At 42.5% G+C, this 22656-nt stretch overlaps 1 protein-coding gene and 1 non-coding gene across 2 annotated transcripts; one reads left to right on the plus strand and one right to left on the minus strand.

Moving 5' to 3' along the window:
* The first annotated feature begins 583 nt into the window (after positions 1-583).
* On the plus strand, positions 584-730 carry LOC127198806 (small nucleolar RNA SNORA48). The gene has a single exon (XR_007831853.1). It is a non-coding gene; the product is annotated as a small nucleolar RNA SNORA48 (small nucleolar RNA).
* A 6219-nt stretch (positions 731-6949) lies between these two features.
* On the minus strand, positions 6950-8396 carry LOC127198747 (zinc finger protein 26-like). The gene is made up of 2 exons (XM_051156790.1): positions 8307-8396; positions 6950-8092 (listed from the first exon to the last, which is right to left on the minus strand). Exons 1-2 carry the CDS (start codon positions 8394-8396, stop codon positions 6950-6952), a joined length of 1233 nt encoding a protein of 410 aa, XP_051012747.1.
* Positions 8397-22656: the final 14260 nt, after the last annotated feature.

Consider the following 22656-nt stretch of genomic DNA (forward strand, 5'->3'; position numbering starts at 1 on the left):
GAGCATTTTTCCTCTGTTCAGAGACCTGGACATAAAGATTGGACAGAGATGTTTTTAACATGATGAAAAGCACCTTTAAATCTACACTTAGAAGACAACTAAAGGAAACTTAAAATCTTGAGCTTGTGACTGATAACAGTAGTCAGTGCTTCATCAGCTTATCAGAACTCTGATCAATATTAAAACTCTGAACCTATAAAATAGATGAGAAGTCTGAAACATTTTTCATTATCTTAGGTTATTTTCTTAGTTTTCAATAGAAGAAACTAATCAAGAATCTATATCATCCTCATTCAAAGTTCAAACAACATTGTACAAGAGCGTATGCTAAGAATGTACGAGCAGATGAAAGGTCAGTGCATTGTGCAGCTGTTTTCTCCAAATAGAAACATTCCTTTTTCCTAAGGGAAAAGATGCATAAAACTCAAGCTAGTGAAACAAGATTCAGGAAGTTGAGAAAATTAAAGATTCATAATGACCCTTTACCAGGATTATAAAAACAATAAACAGCTACTGGGTAGAGACTCTCAGTGTATACTGCCTATAGGTTGGGCAAAGATGTTTCAGAGTGCAGCTTTCCCCCCCTCCCTGGCAATGGGCAAAGAGACACCTTGTTGGTAGCGGTGGTGTTCTTATATCAGTCAGGGGCAGAACAGATGGCAGTACTTTGTTCAACCTAGCTTGAGTCCTGGATTCATAGCCAAAGCTGTCTTATTCCTAGGATTCATACAAATCAAATCAAATCAAATCCAGGTGGTACAACACAGAAGTAGGAAGACAGACAGAGACTTGGAGACCACCAGGCCACCCACACACCTTCCCTCCAGGGCATGGCACAGGCAGGCAGGCCATAGATATCCACTTCCACCACTCCACACAGAGCAGATTGAGGATGTTGCCCAGGGGCCTACCGTATGGCCAGTCTGCAGCAGGAGCCACCATAATGTGTGAGTATATATGATGGTCAGATGGGAGAGAAAGTGGAGGAGCGGGCTGGAGAGATGGCTCAGTGGTTAAGAGCGCCGCCTGCTCTTCCAGAGGTCCTGAGTTCAATTCCCAGCAACCACACGGTGGCTCACAACCATCTATAATGTGATCTGATGCCCTCTTCTGTAGATAAAGCACTCATATACAATAAATAAATAAATTTTAAAAAAAAGGGGGGGGGCTGGAGAGATGGCTCAGTGGTTAAGAGCCATGGCTGCTCTTCCAGAGGACCCAGGTTCGATTCCCAACTCACAACTGCCTGTAACTGCAGTTTCAGAGGATCTGGCCCTCTCACACAGATATATGCAAGCAAAACCTCAATGCAAATAAAAATAAAGAAATAAATCTTAAAAAAAAAAAAAAAAAGAAAGTGGAGGAGCTATGAAGAGACATGTAACTAAAGGGTGGAGAGGAGTAGCCTGTTATGAGTGACCAGCCCGACAACCCGAGACCATGGTGAGGTCCCAGCCCGAGCTGCCACTGAGGACCACATTTGAGCCCATAGCTACACAGCGGCAAAGGACCACATAACATGACTCACATTACCACTAGCAAACATGGAGATGTTCCTGGTCAGGGTATCCCCTGGAGACCACAACGGATATTCAGAGGCCGTACAACTGGCCCCGCCCCTTACTGGATGCCGCGTTGAGGAGAGCTGGTCCCATCACTCACCAGTGACAGTACTCAAGAAAGCGGGCTCTGCCCCTTTCAGGAAAACTGTCAACAAGATCATGAGCCCAGGAGAACTAGTCCTGTCCCTCACCACCTGCAGCACTCAGGAGAGTGGGCCCTGCACCTGGTCTGGACAGCGAGGCAGCCCCGACCCTCCTGGTGGTGGGAAAAACAAGTGAGCCAGCTCTGAGGACGAGAGCTCAGGAGAGCTGTCCCTGCCACTCATCTGCCATGAGGTAGCATGGATGCAAGGGTAAGGCCCTTGTCCCCCCTTGTCCCTTACCACCTACAACCATCGAGAGAGCTGACCCCAGGGTCATAAGATCGGGAGAACTATCCCTGGCCCTCAGTGGCTGCAGCACTCAGCAGAGTGGGCCCTGCACCTTGCCTGGGAAGCACAGTAGTGCTGGCCCGATCAAGGGGAAGTGGGAGAGTCAGGCAGCCCTGAGGACTCATCTGCTATGAGGTGTTGTGGGGCCAGCGGTAATGTCCTCCCTACCCTCACCCTTCACCACCTGCGGCAGTCAAGAGAGCAGACCCCAGGGTCATGAGAGAGGGTGAGTTGCCCCTTCCTTGTATTGGCTGGTGTACAACTCCTGGGAAAAATAGTACAGCTGGTCCTGATGGGGCACAGGTGAGCCAACTCTGAGGGCATAAGAGCAGGAGAGCTGTCCCAGCCCCTTACAGGCTGCAGCCCTTGGGAGAGTTGCCACAAACCTTGCCTGGGCGGCACAGTGGAGCTGGCTCTGGGTGAACCAGCACTGAAGACGTGAGAGCAGGAGAGCTGGCACTGCCTCTTGCTGATAGCAACACTAGATGGCCTTGCCAGAGCAGTACTAGCCCTGGTGGCAAGAATAAGGGAGAGCAGGCAGGTTGAAAAGCTCAGCTACCACCGACGCCCAGATCCAGGATTCTTAATTGACCCCACCCCAAAATTTATATCATCTGCAAATAATTGGGACATGTGAAAGGGCCAGTCCTGCAGTTCCAAAGCTGCAGGATCTCCATGACACAGGGTGACAACGGGATAAGTGGGAAGAGTCACAACAAGGATCCAATATTGATAGTGCCATAGAAGCCAGAGATCTTGAATGAGACCAATGACTCATAGCAGTGAACATCTGCAAGTGAAGATGTGTGGACAGAAGGATATAGTGTGGGACACACTGTGACATACTACAGCTTCCATGATGAGATATTCTCAGTGCTTTGGTTGTTTACAGTGGCAAGGACAAAGGGTGGATATGGGGGGACAGAGAGATGCATGGGACTGGGGTGTATGATGAAACTCACAAAGATTCCAAATAAAATGCAACTTTCATGAAGCATCACCCATGCCAGGATGGTCGTTTAGAAGGCACAGCTGCCTTTGAATCACCCATGCTCCTAAAAATAACCCTATCCAAGTCACTGTTCTATTGCTGTGAAGAAACGCGACAAAGACAATTCTTATAAAAGTATTTAATTGTTGCACAAAACTCAAATCCAAATGAATTAAAGACCTCAACATAAAACCAAAGACACTAAGTCACTTAGAAGGAAAAGTGGGGAAGAGCCTGGAACATATTGGCACAGGAGACAACTTCCTGAACAGAACACCAACAGCCCAGGCCTTAATGTCAACAATTAATAAATGGGACCTCACGAGGCTGAGAAGCTTCTGTAAGGCAGGAGATATTGTCAAGAGAACAAAGCGACAGCCTACAGACTGGGAAAAGATCTTCACCAACCCTACATCTGACAAAGGTCTAATATCCAAATTATATAAAGAACTCAAGAAATTAAACACCACCAAACCAAATAACCCAACTGAGAAATGGAGCTCAGAACTAAACAGAGAATTCTCAACAGAGGAATATCAAATGGCTGAGAAACACTTAAAGAAATGCACAATCTCCTTAGTCATCAGGGAAATGCAAATCAAAACAACTCTGAGATTCCATCTTAGACCCATCAGAATAGCTAAGATCAAAAATTCAAGCGACACCACATGCTGGCAAGGATGTGGGGAGAGAGGAACACTCCTTCATTGCTGGTGGGAATGCAAACTAGTACAGCCACTTTGGAAATCTATCTGGTGCTATCTCAGAAAGGTGGGAATAGGGCTTCCTCAAGACCCAGCTATTCCACTCCTTGGAATATACCCAGAACATGCTCCAGCACACAACAAGAAAATTTGCTCAACCATGTTCATAGCAGCTATTCATAATAGCCAGAACATGGAAACAGCCTACGTGTCCCTCAGTAGAAGAATGGATAAAGAAACTGTGGTACATATACACTATGGAATACTACTCAGCTATTAAAAACAAGGAATTCCCGAAATTTGTGGATAAATGGATTGAACTAGAAATGATCATAATGAGTGAGTTAACCCAGAAGCAGAAAGACTCAAATGGTATATACTCACTTATATCTGCATACTAGCCCAAGGGGCATGTCCCATGAAAGCCTTCACTTACCAGGAAACAGGGACAGAGGGGAGGACATCCTACTGGGACTCTGGATGAGAGAAGCATGGGAGAATAGCAAAGTAGAAGGGTCCAGAGGGTCCTAGAAACCTACAAGTAGAACATTATGAAAGGCAGATTTGGGCCCAGGGGTCCCACTCAAACTAAGGCAAGGACAATACAGGTGGTAAACTTTAAACCCCTACCCAGATCTAGCCAATGGTCAGAACATTCTCCACAGTTGAGTGGAGAGTGGGGTATGACTTTCACACGCACTCTGGTGCCTCATATTTGACCATGTCCCCTGGACGGGGAGACCTGGTGGCACTCAGAGGAAGGACAGCAGGTTACCAAGAAGAGACTTGATACCCTATGAGCATATACAGGGGGAGGAAATCCCCCTCAGAAGCAGTCATAGGGGAGTAAGGGGAAATAAGGGGAAAATGGGAGGGAGGGAGGAATGGGAGGATACAAGGGATGGGATAACCATTGAGATGTAACAAGAATAAATTAATAAAAAAAAAATTTTAAAGGATTTAATTGGGGACTTTCTTACAGTTTCAAAGGTTACTCCATTATCAGCGTGGCAAGAAGCATGGCCGCGCTCAGGCGGACATGGTGTTGAAGAATTAGCTCAGAATTATACATCCTGATCCACAGGCAGAGTGAATCTCAAACCCCACCCCCCCAATGACACACTTCCTTCAACAAGGTCACAACTCCTAATCCTCAAATACTGCCACTCCATGGTGACTAAGCATTCAAATATATGTGCCTATGGGGGCTATTATTCAAACCAACAGTAATCCCCACCTCCCGTTCCTGTAAGTAACCCCAGAGAGTTCAGGGGTCCACCAGGCTCTATTGGGATGGAATCATTTTTGATCTATTATCAATGCCCTTTCTGGGGAAAATACATGTTTATTCCAATTTGCCCCCAAAAAACTAAGACAACACAAACCATTAATACACATACACTGAAGTATTAAAAACATTAAAAGTATACGTAGAAGTCAATGGCTCTGTGCACACATAAGATTTAAGGACATATGGAAGCATTTACCATATTCCATACATGTAATTTATCTTCAGTGTGAATCACATTTAGCAAAGGTAATGGGATAGATAATACATATGTGTGTGTGTGTGTATTATATATGTATTTCTTTTCATAAAGTTATTCTGTACTATGAGATCAAAGATGAACATTAAATTACTTAGCAGACATATAACTGCTACACATATCACATATCAATAGTGCTTTGCTCTCTTGCAATTGTTCACATACTTAGCAAAACCTGAGGAAATAACGGAGTTTCCATGTTGCATTGTATGGTCTACTTGCCAGATTCTGAATAGACTCCAATTACTTTTCCAAGTATATCATTTTCATGGGGCATCTTGAGTGTGAGGCCCTCATGTATTTTTAAGATTTATTTTAAATTATGTGTATGTCCGTGTATGAGGCTTGTGCATATGAATGCAATTGGATCTCCCTAGAGCCGGAGTCACAGATGGTTATGAGTGGCCCAACATGGGCATCGGGAACCACACTCAGGAAGAGCAGTACATCTGCCTGGTAAACCACTTCTAGGAAAACAGACTGAGCTTGATAACATGGGTACAAAACTGTGCCCACTTCTTAATGAACCTTTCTCATTCTTTACATGAGTTTCACTCTGTGGTTATTTATGTTGCACATGATCAGAATAATAAGTGAAGCCCTTCTCATATTCTTTCCATCTAGAGGTCATATCCACTCAAGTATGGACAGTGGAAGCTTCCTCAATTGCTTACAGCCATAGGGTTTCTCTACAGTATGTGGTGGTGGTGGTGTTTGTTTGTTTTGGTTTGTTTTGGTTTTGGTTTTTAAGTGTTTAGTAAGAGCTAAGTACTCAGGAAAGACTTTCCCATAGTTCTTACATACCAAAAAAAAAAAAAAAAAAAAAAGGTAGCTCTCCAGGGTGTACTCTCATGTGACTACAAAAGTTGGAAGAATGCCTAGTGCCTTGCCACACCCTGTACACTCAACAGGCTTTGTTCCAGAGTGAGTTCTCAATGAACGTAAAGAAATGAGAAAACAAATGCCTTCCCACAGTGGTCACATTCAAAGGGTTTCTCTCCTGTGTGGTTTCGTAAGTGTTAAAGATGTGAGGAAGGAGTTGAAGGCATTCTGACATTCTCTGCATTCGTATGGCTTTTCCCCAGTGTGAGTCAGTACATGTGTAGGAAAGCCAGGATGGCCACTAAAGGCTTTCCCACTGTCCTTACATTGATATAATTTTAATCCAGTATGAATTCAGAAGTACAACGTAAGGCATGCAGAATTTCTAAAGGATTTTGTACATTCAGAAGGCATCTCGGGGCTGGAGAGATAGCTCAGAGGTTAAGAGCACTGACTGCTCTTCCAGAGGTCCTGAGTTCAATTCCCAGCACCCACATGGTGGCTCACAACCATCTACAATGTGATCTGATGGCCTCTTCTGGCCTTCAGGGGTACAAGCAGGCAGAGCAATGTATACATAGTAGATAAATCTTTTTTTTAAATGCTTTTTTTAAAAAGGCTTCTCATCAGTATCAGTTTTCATATGTTCAGTGAGTTAAGAAAAGCTGGCGAATGCTCTCCCACAATGCTAACACGGATAGGGCTTCTCCCCGGTGTATGTTCTTAGGTGTCTGTTAAGGCTTGAGCACCCACTAAAGGCTTTCCCATACTCCTTAACATGCAAAGGGCTTCTCTCCGGTGTGCGTTGTCATATGTCTACAAAGGCAGGAGGGACGTGTAAACGCTTTGCTGCACATTGCACACTCAAAGGGCTTCTCTCCGGTGTGAGTTCTCAAATGTTCAACAAGGCCTGCGGATGTACTGAAGGCTTTCCCACACTCCTTACACTCACAGGGCTTCCCCCAGTATGAGTCAATGCGTGTGTAGTAAAGCCAGTCCGCCCGCTGAAGGCTTTCCCATAGTCCTTACATTGATACGGTTTTACTCCAGTGTGAATTTGGAAGTGCTTCCTAAGGCATGAGGAACTCCTAAATGACTTTGCACACACCTGACATTCAAAGGGTTTCTCACCAGTGTGAACCTTCGTATGTTCAGTTAGTTGATAAAAGCTAGTGAAGGCATTCTCACATTCCTTACAATCATAAGGCTTCTCCCCAGTGTGTGTTCGTGAATGGTTATTAAGGCATGAGCACACAACGAAGGCTTTCCCACACTCCTTACATTTATAGGGCTTCTCTCCAGTGTGAGTCCGCATGTGAATTCGAAGGTAGGAGGAACGTGTAAACGCTTTCCCACACACCGTACACTCAAAGGGCTTCTCTCCAGTGTGAGTTCTCAAATGTGCAGTAAGGTAGGACGAAGAAGCAAAAGCCTTTCCACACTGGTCACATTTTAAAGGTTTTTCTCCTGTGTGACTTCTCATATGCTCAATAGGTCCTGAGCATTTACCAAACACTTTCCTGCACTCTGTGCACTCATAAGACTTCTGCCGTTTGCGACTTTGTACATGTGCAGTAAAGCCAGAGCGAACAGTGAAGGCTTTCCCACAGTCCTTACCTTCATAGCGTTTCTCTAAAGCAGAATAATTTGTGGACTGAGTAAAGGCTTTCTTACTTTGCTCCAATTCATGGAAATTTTCTTTACTATGGGCTCTGCTATGTGCCTGAAGTTGCAACTGACTAACAAAGGCTTTCCCACAATCACTCCTTTCACAGGAATTCTCTGGAATGCATGTCCTCTGGTGTGGAATGCTTGACATCATGGCAAAGGCTTCTTTACAATGAATCAACACTGAAAGTTTCTCTTCAGAAGAAGCTTTCTTGGCTGAAGGAAGTAAGTCTTTTCTACACCAATTATATTCAGAAATCTTCTCTGTATTTTGAATATGCCTGTGTGTCTGAAGGCATTGGGGTTTACTGAAGAATTTTCTAACCTTCTTAGAGTCACAGAGCTCCCCGCCATTGTGGATCCCCACCTGTTGATAAAGGGACGAATGAGTAGTGAAGAATTCTTGAGGCTTATGCAGGGCATTCTTGGGGTAATTATGAAGCAGAAAGTTTCATGCTAGAAAACTGGTCCAGAAAAATATGTCCCTGTGTGCAAAGGCTGCTACTCTCAAACATCTTTGTTCATGAACAGAATTATCACAGAATTTCAAATAATCTCTGACTTAGAAAACTAAGAAATACCTTTATTAATCTTCTCCGCTGTATCTCGTTTGATATATCTGACCAAAAACTATCCAGCTGAAGCTCTGTCTCTTTTGTCTCAAAGTCCATTTTCCGTTCTGAAATAAAACATTGAAAACTACATATACAAATATTTAGACAACAAAATGGGATGTTAAGTATTTGTTCTGATATTACATGCTAAGTTAATAAAGCAAAGATAGAATCAAACAGATTGATTATATAATTGAACTTTAATTATATAACACTATAATTTGGCAGTCATAAGAATCTGGAAACAAAATTAAATTAACATTTATTTATATTATTATTTATTTAACATTAACTTTTAAATGTATTTATTATGTATGTGTGGGCATGCATTCATGGCATGGTACAAGTATGGAGGTTAGAAAAAAAACTAGAGTTGATTCTCTCCTTCTACCCTGTGAGTTACAGGAATCAAATGCAAATCAATAGGCTTGAAAGAAAGCATCTCTACCCACTAAGCCAGCTCAGTAGCCTCAAAACATTTTTTTTTATATAAAAACTACATGGTATGGTAAACAAAAAATAACATAATTTGGGGAAGAAAGAAGCATGCAGCTGCAAAAACACAGTCAGGAACTTGTAAAAGAGCAGATCACTAGTGAAATCATAAGAAAGTCTGGATAAGGGCCGGAGAAATGGGTCAGTGGTTAGTTAGAAGGACTTGTTGCTATTTCAGAAGACTGTAAGTTCAAATTCCCACATCCACACAATGGCTCACAACTGTCTGTAACTTCAGTTTCAAGGGATCTGACACCCTCTCTTCTTGCCTCTGTAGGAACCAACCACATAAACTGTATACAGACTGACATGCAGGCAAAACACCTATACACATAAACATTTTAAATTTTTTTTTTTTTATTTTAAAGAAAGTAAATCGGAATGGACCAAATAATACAGTAAGAGATGCTGAAAATATCTCAAAACCTACAATCCGAGGGCTTCAGTGTTCAGGTGAAAGTTGGTCTTTTTGTTTTAACATGTATTTATTTTCTATGCATTTGTGTGTGCATCTGTACACACATATAGGCCTGCACGATGTGGGTTGAGGGGATCCAACTCAGGTAGTCAGGTTTGGCAGCAAGTTTCTTTCTCTCCTGAGTCATCTCATTGGCCCTCATGTCAGTCTTTTAAAAAATATTTTCATGGGTGCCACTGAGAATGGATTTGATCAAAATAAAATGTACTCAGTATAGGGGGAAAAAAACTTTCCTGTGACTGGAGAGATGGCTTAGCAGTTAAGAGCATAAAACCTGGGTCCAATGCCCAGCACCCACATGACAGCTCAAAGCTTTCAGTAACTTCAGTCCCAGGCTCCATCAACACAGCATGGCACAGCATACACATGGTGCACAAATACATATGTGGACAAAACACTCATAGATATAAAATAAGAATAAAAGAAAAACTTTTTTCAAAAATGCATCCTCGGGAGCTGGAGAAATGGCTCAGTGGTTAGGAGCACTGACTGCTCCTCCAAAGGCCCTGAGTTCAATTCCCAGCAACCATATGGTGGCTCACAACCATCTATAATGTGATCTGATGTGCACTGTATACATAATAAATATATTTTTTAAAAAATGCTTCCTCATACTTCAAAACATGCTGAACTTATCAATAAGAAATGATTTTAACCCATGCTCACCTTGGAGGATGCCTTCTTCCATTATAGTCAACAAATTTACGCCCTGCAACCAAGAGATCAGGCTGGGTTTGACAAGCTGAACTCCTATACTCAGAAAAGGTATATCAATGGCAGAGGCTCACAGAAGAGATTTAAAAAAAAAAACTTGCCATAAAAGAGAAACTATATTTCTAATAAAACATAAAGAATTACCTCTTTTTTGAGATAGGGTCTCAGGTAGTTCAGGCTGGCCTTGAACTCACTAAGTAGCCAAGGATGACCCTGAATATTTGATCCCTGCCTCTATCACCCAAGAACTGAAATTACAGGCATGCAGCCCCATGCTTAGTTTTATGCAGTACTGGGGACTGAATCCAGGGCTCTGCATGTGTTAGACAATCATTCTACAAATAACGCTATATTCCCAGGCCCTATAGCCTTTTTTTTTTTTTATAACAATTTACTTTATGTGTGTGAATGTTTGCCTGCACGTATGTATATGTGTAGCATATGTATGCAGATGCCGAAGGAGAGCAGAAGAAGGTGTCAGATGCTCTGAAGCTGGAGTTACAGACAGGTGGAAGCTGCCATGCGGGTGCTGGGAACTGAAGCTGAGTCCCCTGCTAGAGCAGCCGTCTCTCCAGCTTCTAGAATTAGTTTTAAATACTTCAAAATAAAAATGTCTTTGACTCTTAGTATTATTTTCAGGCCTAAACATGGATTAGGACCAGGCAGTGGTGGTATAACCCTTTATAAGATAATATAAATATATAACATTATAATATGTTATATTGTATTGTATTACATTATTTTTAAAACCTGTGTTATCCAGGTGGTAGTGGTGCACACCTTTATCCTAGCACTCAGGAGGCAGAGGCAGGCAGATCTCTCAATTCAAGGCCAGCCTGGTCTACAGAGTAGATTGTAGGACTGGCAGGACTACACAGAGAAACGCTGTCTCAGAAAACAAAAACCATAGATGTAAACATCACTTAAAATTTTTCTTCAAATTGGATATAACAGAAATGAAGACACATCTTCAATCTCATGGGCAACAACTATACCAACAGTTGTTTTCTGTTTGTTTTGATGGTGTTGACACGTGGTCTTGATATGCAGCCCTGGCTGACCTTGTACTTGTTATATAGCTCAGGCTAGCCTTGAGCTTGTGGCAAACCTGCTGCATGCTGGGATTGTAAGTGTGCAACATCACGCTCAGCTAGTTGTTGCCTTTAGAGTGAAACATTCAAATGTGAGTATTGTAGAACGAGGTGATAGGAACACATATGGAGATTTTTACGTTCAGTATGTCAAAGACAGAGTATAAGGCTGTGCATTTCTACGGAAATGAGAGAGATTCTACTAAACCTAAAGCCACATTTATTGACAAATGCAAATAACATTAGAATGTGCTAGGGCAATGCAATGTCTCCATTGCTTCCCATTATGTTCAGAGTTAACACCATCAACCTTGAAAACTACATATTTTTCTTCCTTAACAGGCTGCAGGATATAATGACAGCCTTACCCACTGTGGTCAGGTTCTGGTAGTTCTCCAGCATCACGTCTCTGTAGAGGTTTCTCTGAACTGAATCTAGTAAGTTCCACTCTTCTTTGGCAAAGTACACAGCCACATCCTCAAAGGTCACCGAGTCCTAAACCATCACATGCATGCCAGTTGGAGCAAAGTGATGTCACCTATGTTCACTGGAGAATATAAAAGTGACACCCATGCCTATAAAGGAATCTAAGGTCTCAATTATTTTGTCCCAGAGCACAGTGGTACTAGGACATCTCTACCCACACTCATTCTGAGGACCTTGTATAATCAATCATAAGCCTTTTGGGACCTCTTACTCATGAAGTTCTACTTCTACAACTTACAAAAGGAGTTCGTCTCACCCTATTTCTCTATACTATAGATACTCATAAGCACAGTACAAAGACTTGATAAATATGGAGGCAAGAGCTGGCTTATCAGTTAAGAGTACTTGTTGTTCTTGCAGAGTACTTGGGTTGGGTTCCCAAAAAACCCACAAAGTGGCTCTCCAGTTCCAGAGAATGCATCCTGACTTCTGTAGGCACTAGGCATGTATATAATATAAATACATACATGCAGGCAAAACACTTATACACATAAAATTAAAATCTAGAGCCGGGCACAGTAGCACACTCCTGTAACCCCAGCACTCAGGGAGGCAGAGGCAGGTGGATCTCTGTGAGTTCTAGGCCACCCAAGACTAAACAGAAAAACTCTGTTTCAAAAAACAAACAAAAAAACTAAAATCTAAAAAAAAAAAAAAAATGTTAATGTCCTGGATTCTATAAGAAAGCAGGCTGAGCAAGCCACGAGGAGCAAGCCAGTAAGCAGCACCCCTCCATGGCTTCTGCATCAGCTCCTGCCTCCAGGTTCCTGTCCTGACCTCCTTTGATGATAAACAGTGATATGAAAGTGTAAGCTAAATAAACCCTTTCCTCCCCCCACCCCCCAAAAAAAGGTAATGATGTATGAGCACAGTCTTGGAACAGGACACCTGCATCTTCCTTACCATCTGCTATAAAACTTAGAAAAATAAATTAGGCTATCAGTACCAGGGAAGTTAAGAATAGCATGGTTACTAAAATACTAAGGTAATTTAGAGAGTAATCCTTTGCCGATGTGAGACACATACCTTCACAGGAAAATTCAACTAAGTACTGACTTTTGGGGGGGGGGGTTTATTTATTACATATACAGTATTCTGCCAGCATGTACATCTTCAGACCAGAAGAGGGCACCAGATCTCACTATAGATGATTGTGAGCCACCATGTGGTTGCTAGGAAGTGAACTCAGGACCTTTAGAAGAACAGCCAGTGCTCTTAACCTCTGAGCCATCTCTCCAGCCCCTAAGTACTGACTTTTGACATGCTCTTTGTTGTCATTGTTCTGATAACTTTTGGGAACAGTTCTACTTACAAGGAAATGTCTTCTCGGTTGATCCAATTATCATATCTTTTAGAAAGATACTAAAAAAAATGCAGCTATCTTTAGATAACCTCTATATAGATACCTCTTCAGAGACATCACTCCATGTTATATGAATTTTATTTCAAGTAACTTTCTATGTCTCAATTTTCTATAATGGTGTTCTTAGTTTTCTGTGAATATACAAAATAAAAAAACTATCCTAGTGATTCACATCTTTAATCCAAGCACTTAGGAAGCAGAGGCAGAGTTTTATGAGCTCAAGGCTAATCTTGTGTACAGAGCGAGTTCTAGACTACGTAAAGCTACATAGTGAAACCCTGTCTTAAAATAAGCAAAAATATATATATATTCAAAAAGAGAGAACATTGGGACCTGACAAGGAGCTCAATGGCAACACACAGAAAGAAAGAGGTCCTTTGTTAACTTACTATTTGTATCTCACAGGAAATATGTCCTCTTAGTAAATCCTGATGATATATTAAATCTTTGAGGTTTTTTTTTAAAACATTTTCCTGTTCTGAAACTAACAAGCAAAAAACAAATTTCAGCTTGAGGACAGAAGAAGTAAGGAAATTAAAAATTAGGGGGAGGCAAAAACTGTAGTCCTATTTGCTGTTGTTTTCAAAACAGGTGCAAACCCAGTGAGGGCAATGATAGGGCAGAGGTCCTCACCTCGAAGACTGATGGCCAGACATTGGGGAGAGGTCCTCGCCTCGAAGACTGATGGCCAGACATGGGGGAGAGGTCCTCACCTCAAAGACTGATGGCCAGACATGGGGGAGAGGTCCTGGCCTCGAAGACTGATGGCCAGACATGGGGGAGAGGTCCTGGCCTCGAAGACTGATGCCCAGAGACTGGACACCCAAGACCACACCGTAGAACGAGACCAGACTTCTGAACATTATCTTCTACATGCCTGTACACTGTGGCATACACACACTTACACACGCACACTCACACTCATTGTGCCTCCAACTACACTGAACTTATCAATGACCAGTTCTGCCCTCTCATTCTGTTCTTCCTGTTATTTTTTTTTATTACATTTAGCAGTGGAAATGAAATTCAAGTGGTTTGGATAAGCAGCAAGTACCCTTACCCACTAACCGATCACACTATCCGTGTAATTGTTTTATTCCCAAGATATCAGACTGGATTAAACTTTAAAATTTGATAAAGAAAATGTAAGTCTAATAACAGTGTTGCTAGCATTAGATTACTTGGTGATTTTAAAAAGCCAGGCATTGTTGGGGTTTGGTCTGGCTGCTGCCCAAATGAGCAGACTCACATACCCCAAAATGTTTGTAAACCTGCCTAAAACCTTATTCCTGTTTGACCAACAAAAAGCCAACACATCCAGTCAGGGTAAATAGGATAGGCAAGGCTAAGGTTCCTGGGCTTTTAGGGCAGAGAGATTCTTGGGAAAGGAAGCAGTCAGGGACCAGAAGAGGATCCGGGGTAGGAGAGAACAGGAGAGAGGAAGAGGAGAAAGAAGAAGGGGAGGAAGAGGAGGAGGAAGAAGAAGGGGAGGAAGAGGAGGAGGAAGAGGAAGAGGAGGAGGAAGAGGAAGAGGAGGAGGAAGAGGAAGAGGAGGAGAAAGAGGAGGAGGAAGAGGAGGAGGAGGAAGAGGAGGAAGAGGAGGAGGAGGAGGAAAGAGGTGGCCATGGGCAGCATGGATGAGGACTCGGCCCAGATGGAGAACATGAGCAAGTGTTTGGGAGTATGGATGGGTTGTGGCTCAATAGACATTATGAGAAGCAGATGGCGTGGGATCAGGGCAGAGAATGGGATACCTGCCCCAAAAAGGGAGGTAGTTTAGGGGATCAGTGTCTACCCCGCCCCAGGTGAATCAAGGCTATTTTAAAATATAACAGGTGTCTGTTTTCTGCTAGTGGGTTAGAAATACCAGTGTAATAATAATTAGCCTAATACAAACATTTATTAGGCCATACTTCTAAATTAATCACAACAGGGCATGGTGGCTCACACTTTTAATTCAAACACATAGGAGGTAAAAGTAAGAGAACTGCAAATTTTATGCCAATTAGCCAAACAGCATGGACTTACTCAATATCTGACTCAAATTACAATTATATCAGGGGCTCACTAAATTAAACATTGTGTCCCCAGAAATCTTAAAGAAATATAAAAAAGGTATGCCTCACTTTAGCTGCAGTACTGTTTACACAGAATCCATTTTCCTAACATACTAGACACCAAATTCTAATATAAAAAATAAGTTAACAGACTTCAGAGGCTCAGCTGGTGACGTGCTTGATGTCCAAGAGTGAGGACTCCAATAACCCAGAACCCATATAAAAGCTGTTTGAGTGAAAATGGCCTCCATAGGCCCATGGGGAGTGGCACTATTGGGAGGTGTGGCATTGTTGGAATAGGTGTGGCCTTGCTAAAAGAAGTGTGTCACCAGAGCTATAAGGTCTCCAAAGCTCGAGCCAGGTTTAATGTCACTCTCTCTTCCTGCTGCCTGCTAGTCGCAGTGTAGGCTGGGCCTTAGCTGAGGGTGAGGCATTCATTGGGGCAGTCTTGGTCAGCATACTATAATCCCAGTGGAGTCCTTTGTCACTGTACTCATTATCTTCTTAGAGACCTTGCAGGGGTGGTCACTGTTAGGATTGGGGGTCTATGTCCGTCACAGTAGATTTAAACATCTTAAATGCCATATTCAGCAGGTCTCTGACATGTTTGAGGGCTAGTATCTACCAAGCATATCTGAGTTAAACAATCTTTGTTTTTAGTTATTTGCTTTAAACTATATCTTGCAAACAAAAAAAACAGGAGGCTAAATGAAGCTTAATCTTGTAATTAATTACATCAGTTCTTAGCATGACTTCAAATATATTTCTGAACACATTAAAGGATTTGATCATTTATAAGGTTACTGACTACCAACTTGTATTTCTTAGCTATCCTTGGAGTTTACAATAATCTAGTAGATTTCATAGACTAGGATGTTATGTTTTGTCCCATTTAGGTTTAGATTCAAAATAGCAATTTTAAATTGGAGCCTTCTCTGCATCAAAACAAAAGCTTCTGGCCCATAAGCATAAAAGTATCTATATGTTGCTGTTAATTTTCCAGTATGGCCTAACAATGTTTAGTATTAGACCTATTATTACGACTGTATTTTCTAACCTGCTAGCAATCAATCAACACAGACACCTGTTATATTTTAAAATAGCCTTAGTTAACCTGGGTCAGGGCAGACATTAATCTCTTAAACTACTTCCCATAGTGGGACAGTGAGGTGTCCCATACCTGCCCCAATCCCATGCCATCTGTTTCTAATAATTTCTATCAAGATACCTCCCATCCATAATCCCAAATACTTGCTAATGTTCTTCATCTGGGCCAAATCTCCACCCACACAGGCCATGTGCTTCTCCTCCACCTAACCCATGATGGCACAACCTTCTTCTCTCCTCCTCTCTGGTCTCTCTTCTTCCCAAGATTCTCTCTGTCTCCCCAAGCCCAGGAACCTTAGCCAAGCCTATCCCATCTGCCCTGTCCTGCCCAGGTGTGATGGCCTTTTATTGGTTAAATAAGTTAAGCTCTAGCCAAGGTACTGGTGGGTCACAGAGACAAGCAGTAATTAGCATCAAAATACATCAGACCAACCTCCAACATCTATAGCTTAATAATATTAACAAAAACAATTTTTAAACTTTTTTTAATGTTGTAAACCTCCAAATTTTTAAAAAAATAAGTTTAAAATCTCTCAATTGTGTTGTTGTAATATGAAAATAAAGTATCTTTTTAAAGAATAAAGACATAGATCATAACAGTAATTTTCAGAAGGCAGAACCAAGTTGTAACAGTACGAACAATTTAATGTCTCTAAAATTAATACCAAGTAGGTCAGTATTGTGTTACAAGGTTTGGCTATCAGGGCCACCAAGCAAGATATGTTGCAATTTTAATACCTCTTTAATGAAGCATTGCTTTAAATCCTATCTTTTACAAAATTGGTTTTAAAGATAGGATAGAAATTATACAAATCATGTGGCAGCCCTTAGTTAAGATGACAATGAAGCCATACCTTCTTTTTCTTCCAACTCATAAAGAGATGGCTGCCAATCATGTGGCTGCCCTTAATCAAGATAGTGGTGAAGCCATGGTTCCACCTTCTTTATCCTGTAGTCAAGATGGCAGCCAGCAATGTGTTGTTTATATCCCGGAATGGAATCATGCTACATGGTTTAAGATTACTTAAGTATAAATACATGCCTGGATCTGAAAAAAGCCATAACTCAGCCAACAATAAAGTAGAACAGCATATTTAAATAACATTTGAATCTCTATTATACTAAACCCAGTGGCCAGAAAGCCCAGAGGTGAATGCTGAGCCCAGGCAGCTGGCAGCAGGAAAAGAAAAACATTTATTCACGAATTCAAGACAAGAAACAGCCATGCAGTGGTCACATACATTCACACACATAAAGTAGACAACCAAACTGAGCCATGTTTATCCATATGTTGGAGTGGAGATATACGTGGGGTGGGTCTCAGAGCAGCAGCTATAGCTGTGTTTTGGCAACGGGGGGGGGGGGGGGGGGGGTTGCAAGAATAAGGTTCTTAAAAAAAACAGGGGAGTTCAGATCAATTGGGTATACACTGGCAGGAATTTTCATGATAGGCTAGGCTGCAGGGGCAAAATTAATGCCATATCCTATTTGTAATTTATATTTTGCATTTAATACCATGTTCTGTATGAGAACTTGTCCTCCAGGGGACTTAACTTCTTCCTGCCTTCAGGGAATAACCACGCACTGCCATAAACTAGACCTGCTAGCAGTTTCCAGAAACTCCACTGGAGCGATTAGCTTCCCTAGAGACTAAGTCTCCACCCAACTTGCCTAAGGAACTGTGAAGTTTCCACAACCTCACCTTCCAGGAACTGTGACCAAAATCTGCCCAGCCTAAGAATATAAAAACCTTACGATCCTTCTGTTCGTGGCCGCCTCACTCCTGTGTGCAGGTGGACCCCAGTGCGCTGGAACAATAAACCTCTTGCTTTTGCATCGACCAGGTCTCTGTCTCTCTCGTTTGGTGCTTCCCGGCATAGACTCTCCCAATTAGAGTCTTACAAGGCCACAGAACAAAGAAATAAGTAGGTGTTTTCAGGCACAAGGTCTGAGATAGTCCCAATTTAGATAAATTTCCCAGCAGGCACCCCCAGGTATCTGTAAATTGGTGGTGCCCATTTTCCCAGCTTTTGCCAGACATGCAGCATCCTGCCTGGAGTCATACAGCGTGTGGTGGGGGAAGGGCTACCTTGGAAAGGACACCTCCAAATTCCTAAAGCTCCCAGTGGGAACAAAGACTGTCTTTGTTCCAGAACGGAGGGCTTGCCCTGGCCTGCCAACTTGGCAGGATATCCTAGAGGTCATTAGACATGGAAGAAGCACCTGGTGCTTCAGGGCTGCTGGGACATGGTTACTCACCAAGTCCAAAATCCACAGCATCAAGTAGAGCGAAGGAAGGGGATAAAAGTGGTGGGGCTGGAGGACTCTTCTCCGCCCTGGTTTCAGCACCAGATTAAAAGGGCAATGGGTAGGATACGGCAGCCTTCCTCTGTAGTGGGTAGGGACTGAGGGATGCTGCAAGAACCTGGAGGCTAGGCACCTCAGCAGCAGTCTGAGACCCAACACCTGCCATGACTATAAGGGACTAAACCTTTATAAGAGTTGCTGTGGCCATGGCATCGCCTCACAATAGTAAAATCTAAGACAGAAGTTGTACCGGGTGAGTTATTGCTGTGACAGGCCGTAGGAATGTGGAATGTGGAACTGTAGATTAGAAAAGCAGTTGAATGCTTAAATGGGGCTTAATGGACCATATGAGCACTGAAGACAGTGGTGCTGAGTGATTTGAACTGAAGAGGCCTGGCTCAAGAGGTTTCCACAGACAAGAATATTAGTAAGCGGCCTAGAGACCATGCTTATGATATTTTGTCTAAGAATATGGCTGCTTTCTTCCTTGTCCAAAAAATCTGCCTGAGACTAAATTGAAGAGTTATGGATTAACAGCTTTAGCAGAGATTTCCAGACAGCCTGATGTTGACTGTGCCCTGTGGTTATTACTGGCCAGTCTCATGCAGATCTATAATGAAAAGGAGCAAGCTGAGCAAGGAAAGATACAAAATGTGTTTTGTAAAAAGAGGGGACACCAGGAAATGTAAACAGATTAATTAGAATAAAGAGAATGGTAGCCTCAGAGCAAGACCACACCCAGCTAAGTTTGCAACTTGTGAAAAGGAATTAAAAAAAAAAGTTTAGGGCCAAGTGTGGTGGGTTTTAAAGAAAATGGCCTCGTTAGGTTCATAGAGAGGGGCACTATTAGGAGGTGTGGCCCGGTTGGAGTAGGTGTGGCCTTGTTAGAGTAGGTGTGGCCTTGTCAGAGTAGGTGTGGCCTTGTCAGAGTAGGTGTGGCCTTGTTAGAGGAAGTGCGTCACCAGGGCTGGTGGGCTTTGAAGTCTCAGAAGCTCAAGCCAGGCCCAATGTCACTCACTCTTCCTGCTGCCTGCTGATCCAGATGCAGAACACTCAGCTACCTTTCCAGCACCCTGACTGCCTGCATGCCGCCATGCTTCCTGCCATGACCAGAATAAACTAAAACTCTGAAACTGTAAACTAGCCCAAATTAAGTGCTTTCCTTTGTAAGAATTGCCGTGGTCATGGTGTCTCTATACAGCAACAGCACACTGGGGCAGTGAGTATGGCAGCCACCTGTAATCCCAATGGGTAGAAGCAACAGAGACAGAGACTAGAGCAAGCTGATTAGCTATAGCAGTGAGGCCATGCATAGCAGTACACGCTTTAAATCCCAGTATTCTGGAGGCAGCAGCAGGCAGATCTCTGAGTTTGATGCCAGCATGGTCTACACAGAAAGTTGCAGACCAGTCAGGGCTAAATAGTGAGACCCTGGAGTGGGACTACAGCAGATTCATTAGAAAGGAAAAAAAAAAAAAATAGGAAGAAAAGAAGGTGGGAAGAAAGGGAGGGAGGAAAGAAAGGCAACAGTTGCCATAGTTTGTAAAGGGCCAGCTGGTGGAGTCTTTGTGCTTGTACCAAGATTTCCATGTATCTGATGCCTCAGGAGCCACTGGAGTCCTTCTGTGGATTGGTAACGAAGGAGTCTCTGTTACATGAAAGAAAGAAAGAAAGAAAGAAAGAAAGAAAGAAAGAAAGAAAGAAAGAAAGAAAGAAAAGAAAGAAAGAAAGAAAGAAAGAAAGAAAGAAAGAAAGAAAGAAAAGAAAGAGGGTTTATTCTTCTGTGTTTTTGTTTTTTGTTTTTTTGTTGTTTTTTGTTTAGTTGGTTGGTTTTGGTTTTGGTTTTGGTTTTGGTTTTGGTTTTTTTGCTAATACCTCTCCAGACTCTCTGAAAGGAAAAAAACAGGTCTTATTCCCAAAAAGGGATTTTACATCGAGGGTTTTCAGATAGATCTGTCTTTGACCTAAAGCACATGCCAGATACCACATTGCTGGTGACTAATGGCCTTCCAGGGTGTTATTTACATATACAGCAAGTTGCAGATGACAGCACAGTTAGAACCCTCCCCTGGCTCAGAACAGCAAGTCTTGTCCTGGGAGAATTAGTTTCAGGCTCTTTGGATTCAGTGGAAGGAAGTCAGGGCAGCATGGCAGGCTCTCTGATGACTTGCCAGCACTCTCCAGGGGACAGCTATCGCCCTGACATTTAAGTAACCTTCTCACTTCCACCTGCTTACCATTCTGACCACAACCTGTCTTTTAAAACTGGAGAAGCACATAGATCTTTCTTTTCATATAGTACAGAAATGAAATAGTGAGTTCTCTTTTGGAGAAAGCAAAGATGAAAATGTCTCCTTTAAGTAGTTTGTGTAGCAAATAACTTGCTCCAAACTGTGACTTCAAGAAAAGCATCCAATGATGTAGACTCAGAGACAAGAGCCAGTATGCTAACCAAGCAGCAGGAGAGAAAAACTAAACTACAGAGATGAGAACCAGACAAAAACCAAAACTTAACCAGGCAGAGTGACACAGGCTTGCGTGTCCTTCCAACACTGGAGTTGGACACAGGAAGATCAACAGTTTGAGGCCAGCCTCAAAGAGCAAGACCCCGTTTCAAAAAAAAGACTAAAGGGAGGCAGGGCATCAAGATGGCTCAGCAAGTAAAGACACTTGCTGCCAAGTCTGATCGTCTAAGTCTCTAGAGACCACAGGATAAAGAGAAAGAGAACTGTGCATGACCTCTGCAAATTGTCCTCTGACTTCCACATGTGCACCATGGCACATGCATACACATAAAGCAATAAAGAGCTTTTTAAAAATGAAAACTAAAATGTTATTCTCCTTGGAGTATGTCTTTGTTCCATTTTATATAAAGATATAGCCCTTCTTGGTTTTGCCATCTTCACTGTAAGCTAGCAACATCCTCAGCATAATCTTTAATCACCAGGCTTGTAAAAATCCTGAAGCAATAGAATATAATTTGGAAGAGACATGACTGATTCATGAGGCCAGTAGCACGTCCAGGGATTCTAATACAAGACCCTGTCACTACTGCCCTGCTCTTCACCATCTGGACAACACAGCACCAGCACACTGTGAAGCTTTACTGGAAACAGAGAATCTCACAGACCCTGAGTCTGACCCTCCATACCCCGCTGCCCACTAAACTCTAGGACATGGAAACAACAGCTAAATTTGCTAAGAAACTGAGAGAATGGAACTCAAACTTGGATCCATCCTTTCTTAGGCAGGATCCTCAAGTTAGGCAGGAGTTTGTCTGCCCTCAGTCCCTTGACATTTTCCAGTTGCTGAAGACAACGTCTCCTACCCTGGAAATTTAACTTCTTAGAATGTCTCTTGTCCCTTAAGACTAATTGAGGGAATAATGGGAATGTGTAGACTGTGGTACCGCTGAGCACCATGGGTAATGGAGCCTGATGGCATTCTGTTCTTTCCACTCATTAGCAAGGACATCCACAGTAAAGGACAGAGCACAGAACACAAAAGATGTGGCCAGTTGTCAAGCCATCATCATCGGGCTGATGTCCAGAGATTGTCTCAATTTTTGATTTATGAGTTACTGGACAATTGCTTTAAAACTCTCTCCTTCAAACCCTGTGTGGTGACATACGTCTACAATCCCAACACTTGAGAGACAGGGGCAAGCAAATCACTGTGTGTTTGAAGCCGAGCTAACTTATATAGTGAGTCAGGCCAAAAGTGATAGCTTGTCTTGAAACAATAAAATTAAACAAAACAAAAATACATACTCCTCAGGGGTGGGAGAGATGGTCAGTGGTTAATTGTAACGAATCCAGCTTCGGTTCCTCAGGCAGGTCACAGGTGCCTGTAACTGCTCTAGGAGACGTAAGGCTTTCCTCTGGGCTTCTCAAGCACCCACTCACACACATGGCCAACACACGACACAAAGGGAAAAAAAATTAAAGAACCTGTCTCCTTCAAAATAAATGCACATACACACTCTCTTGGAATTCTTCTTGACTGATAACAAAAATATCTATTTTTTAAAAATCACACATCTCTATACGAAACAAGGCCTTGTCAGAACATTTCTTGTTACTGGTACACTCAAACTGAGCTTATTTATTAATGCAGTTAAAAGATTCTAATTTGTGGGGTGTGATGGCGCTCACCTTTAATCCCAGCATTCAGGAGGCAGGCAGGTGGATCCCTGTAAATTAAGGCCAGCCTGGTCTAC

Source organism: Acomys russatus, chromosome 14 (assembly GCF_903995435.1).
Source record: "Acomys russatus chromosome 14, mAcoRus1.1, whole genome shotgun sequence".
Taxonomy (NCBI): domain Eukaryota; kingdom Metazoa; phylum Chordata; class Mammalia; order Rodentia; family Muridae; genus Acomys; species Acomys russatus.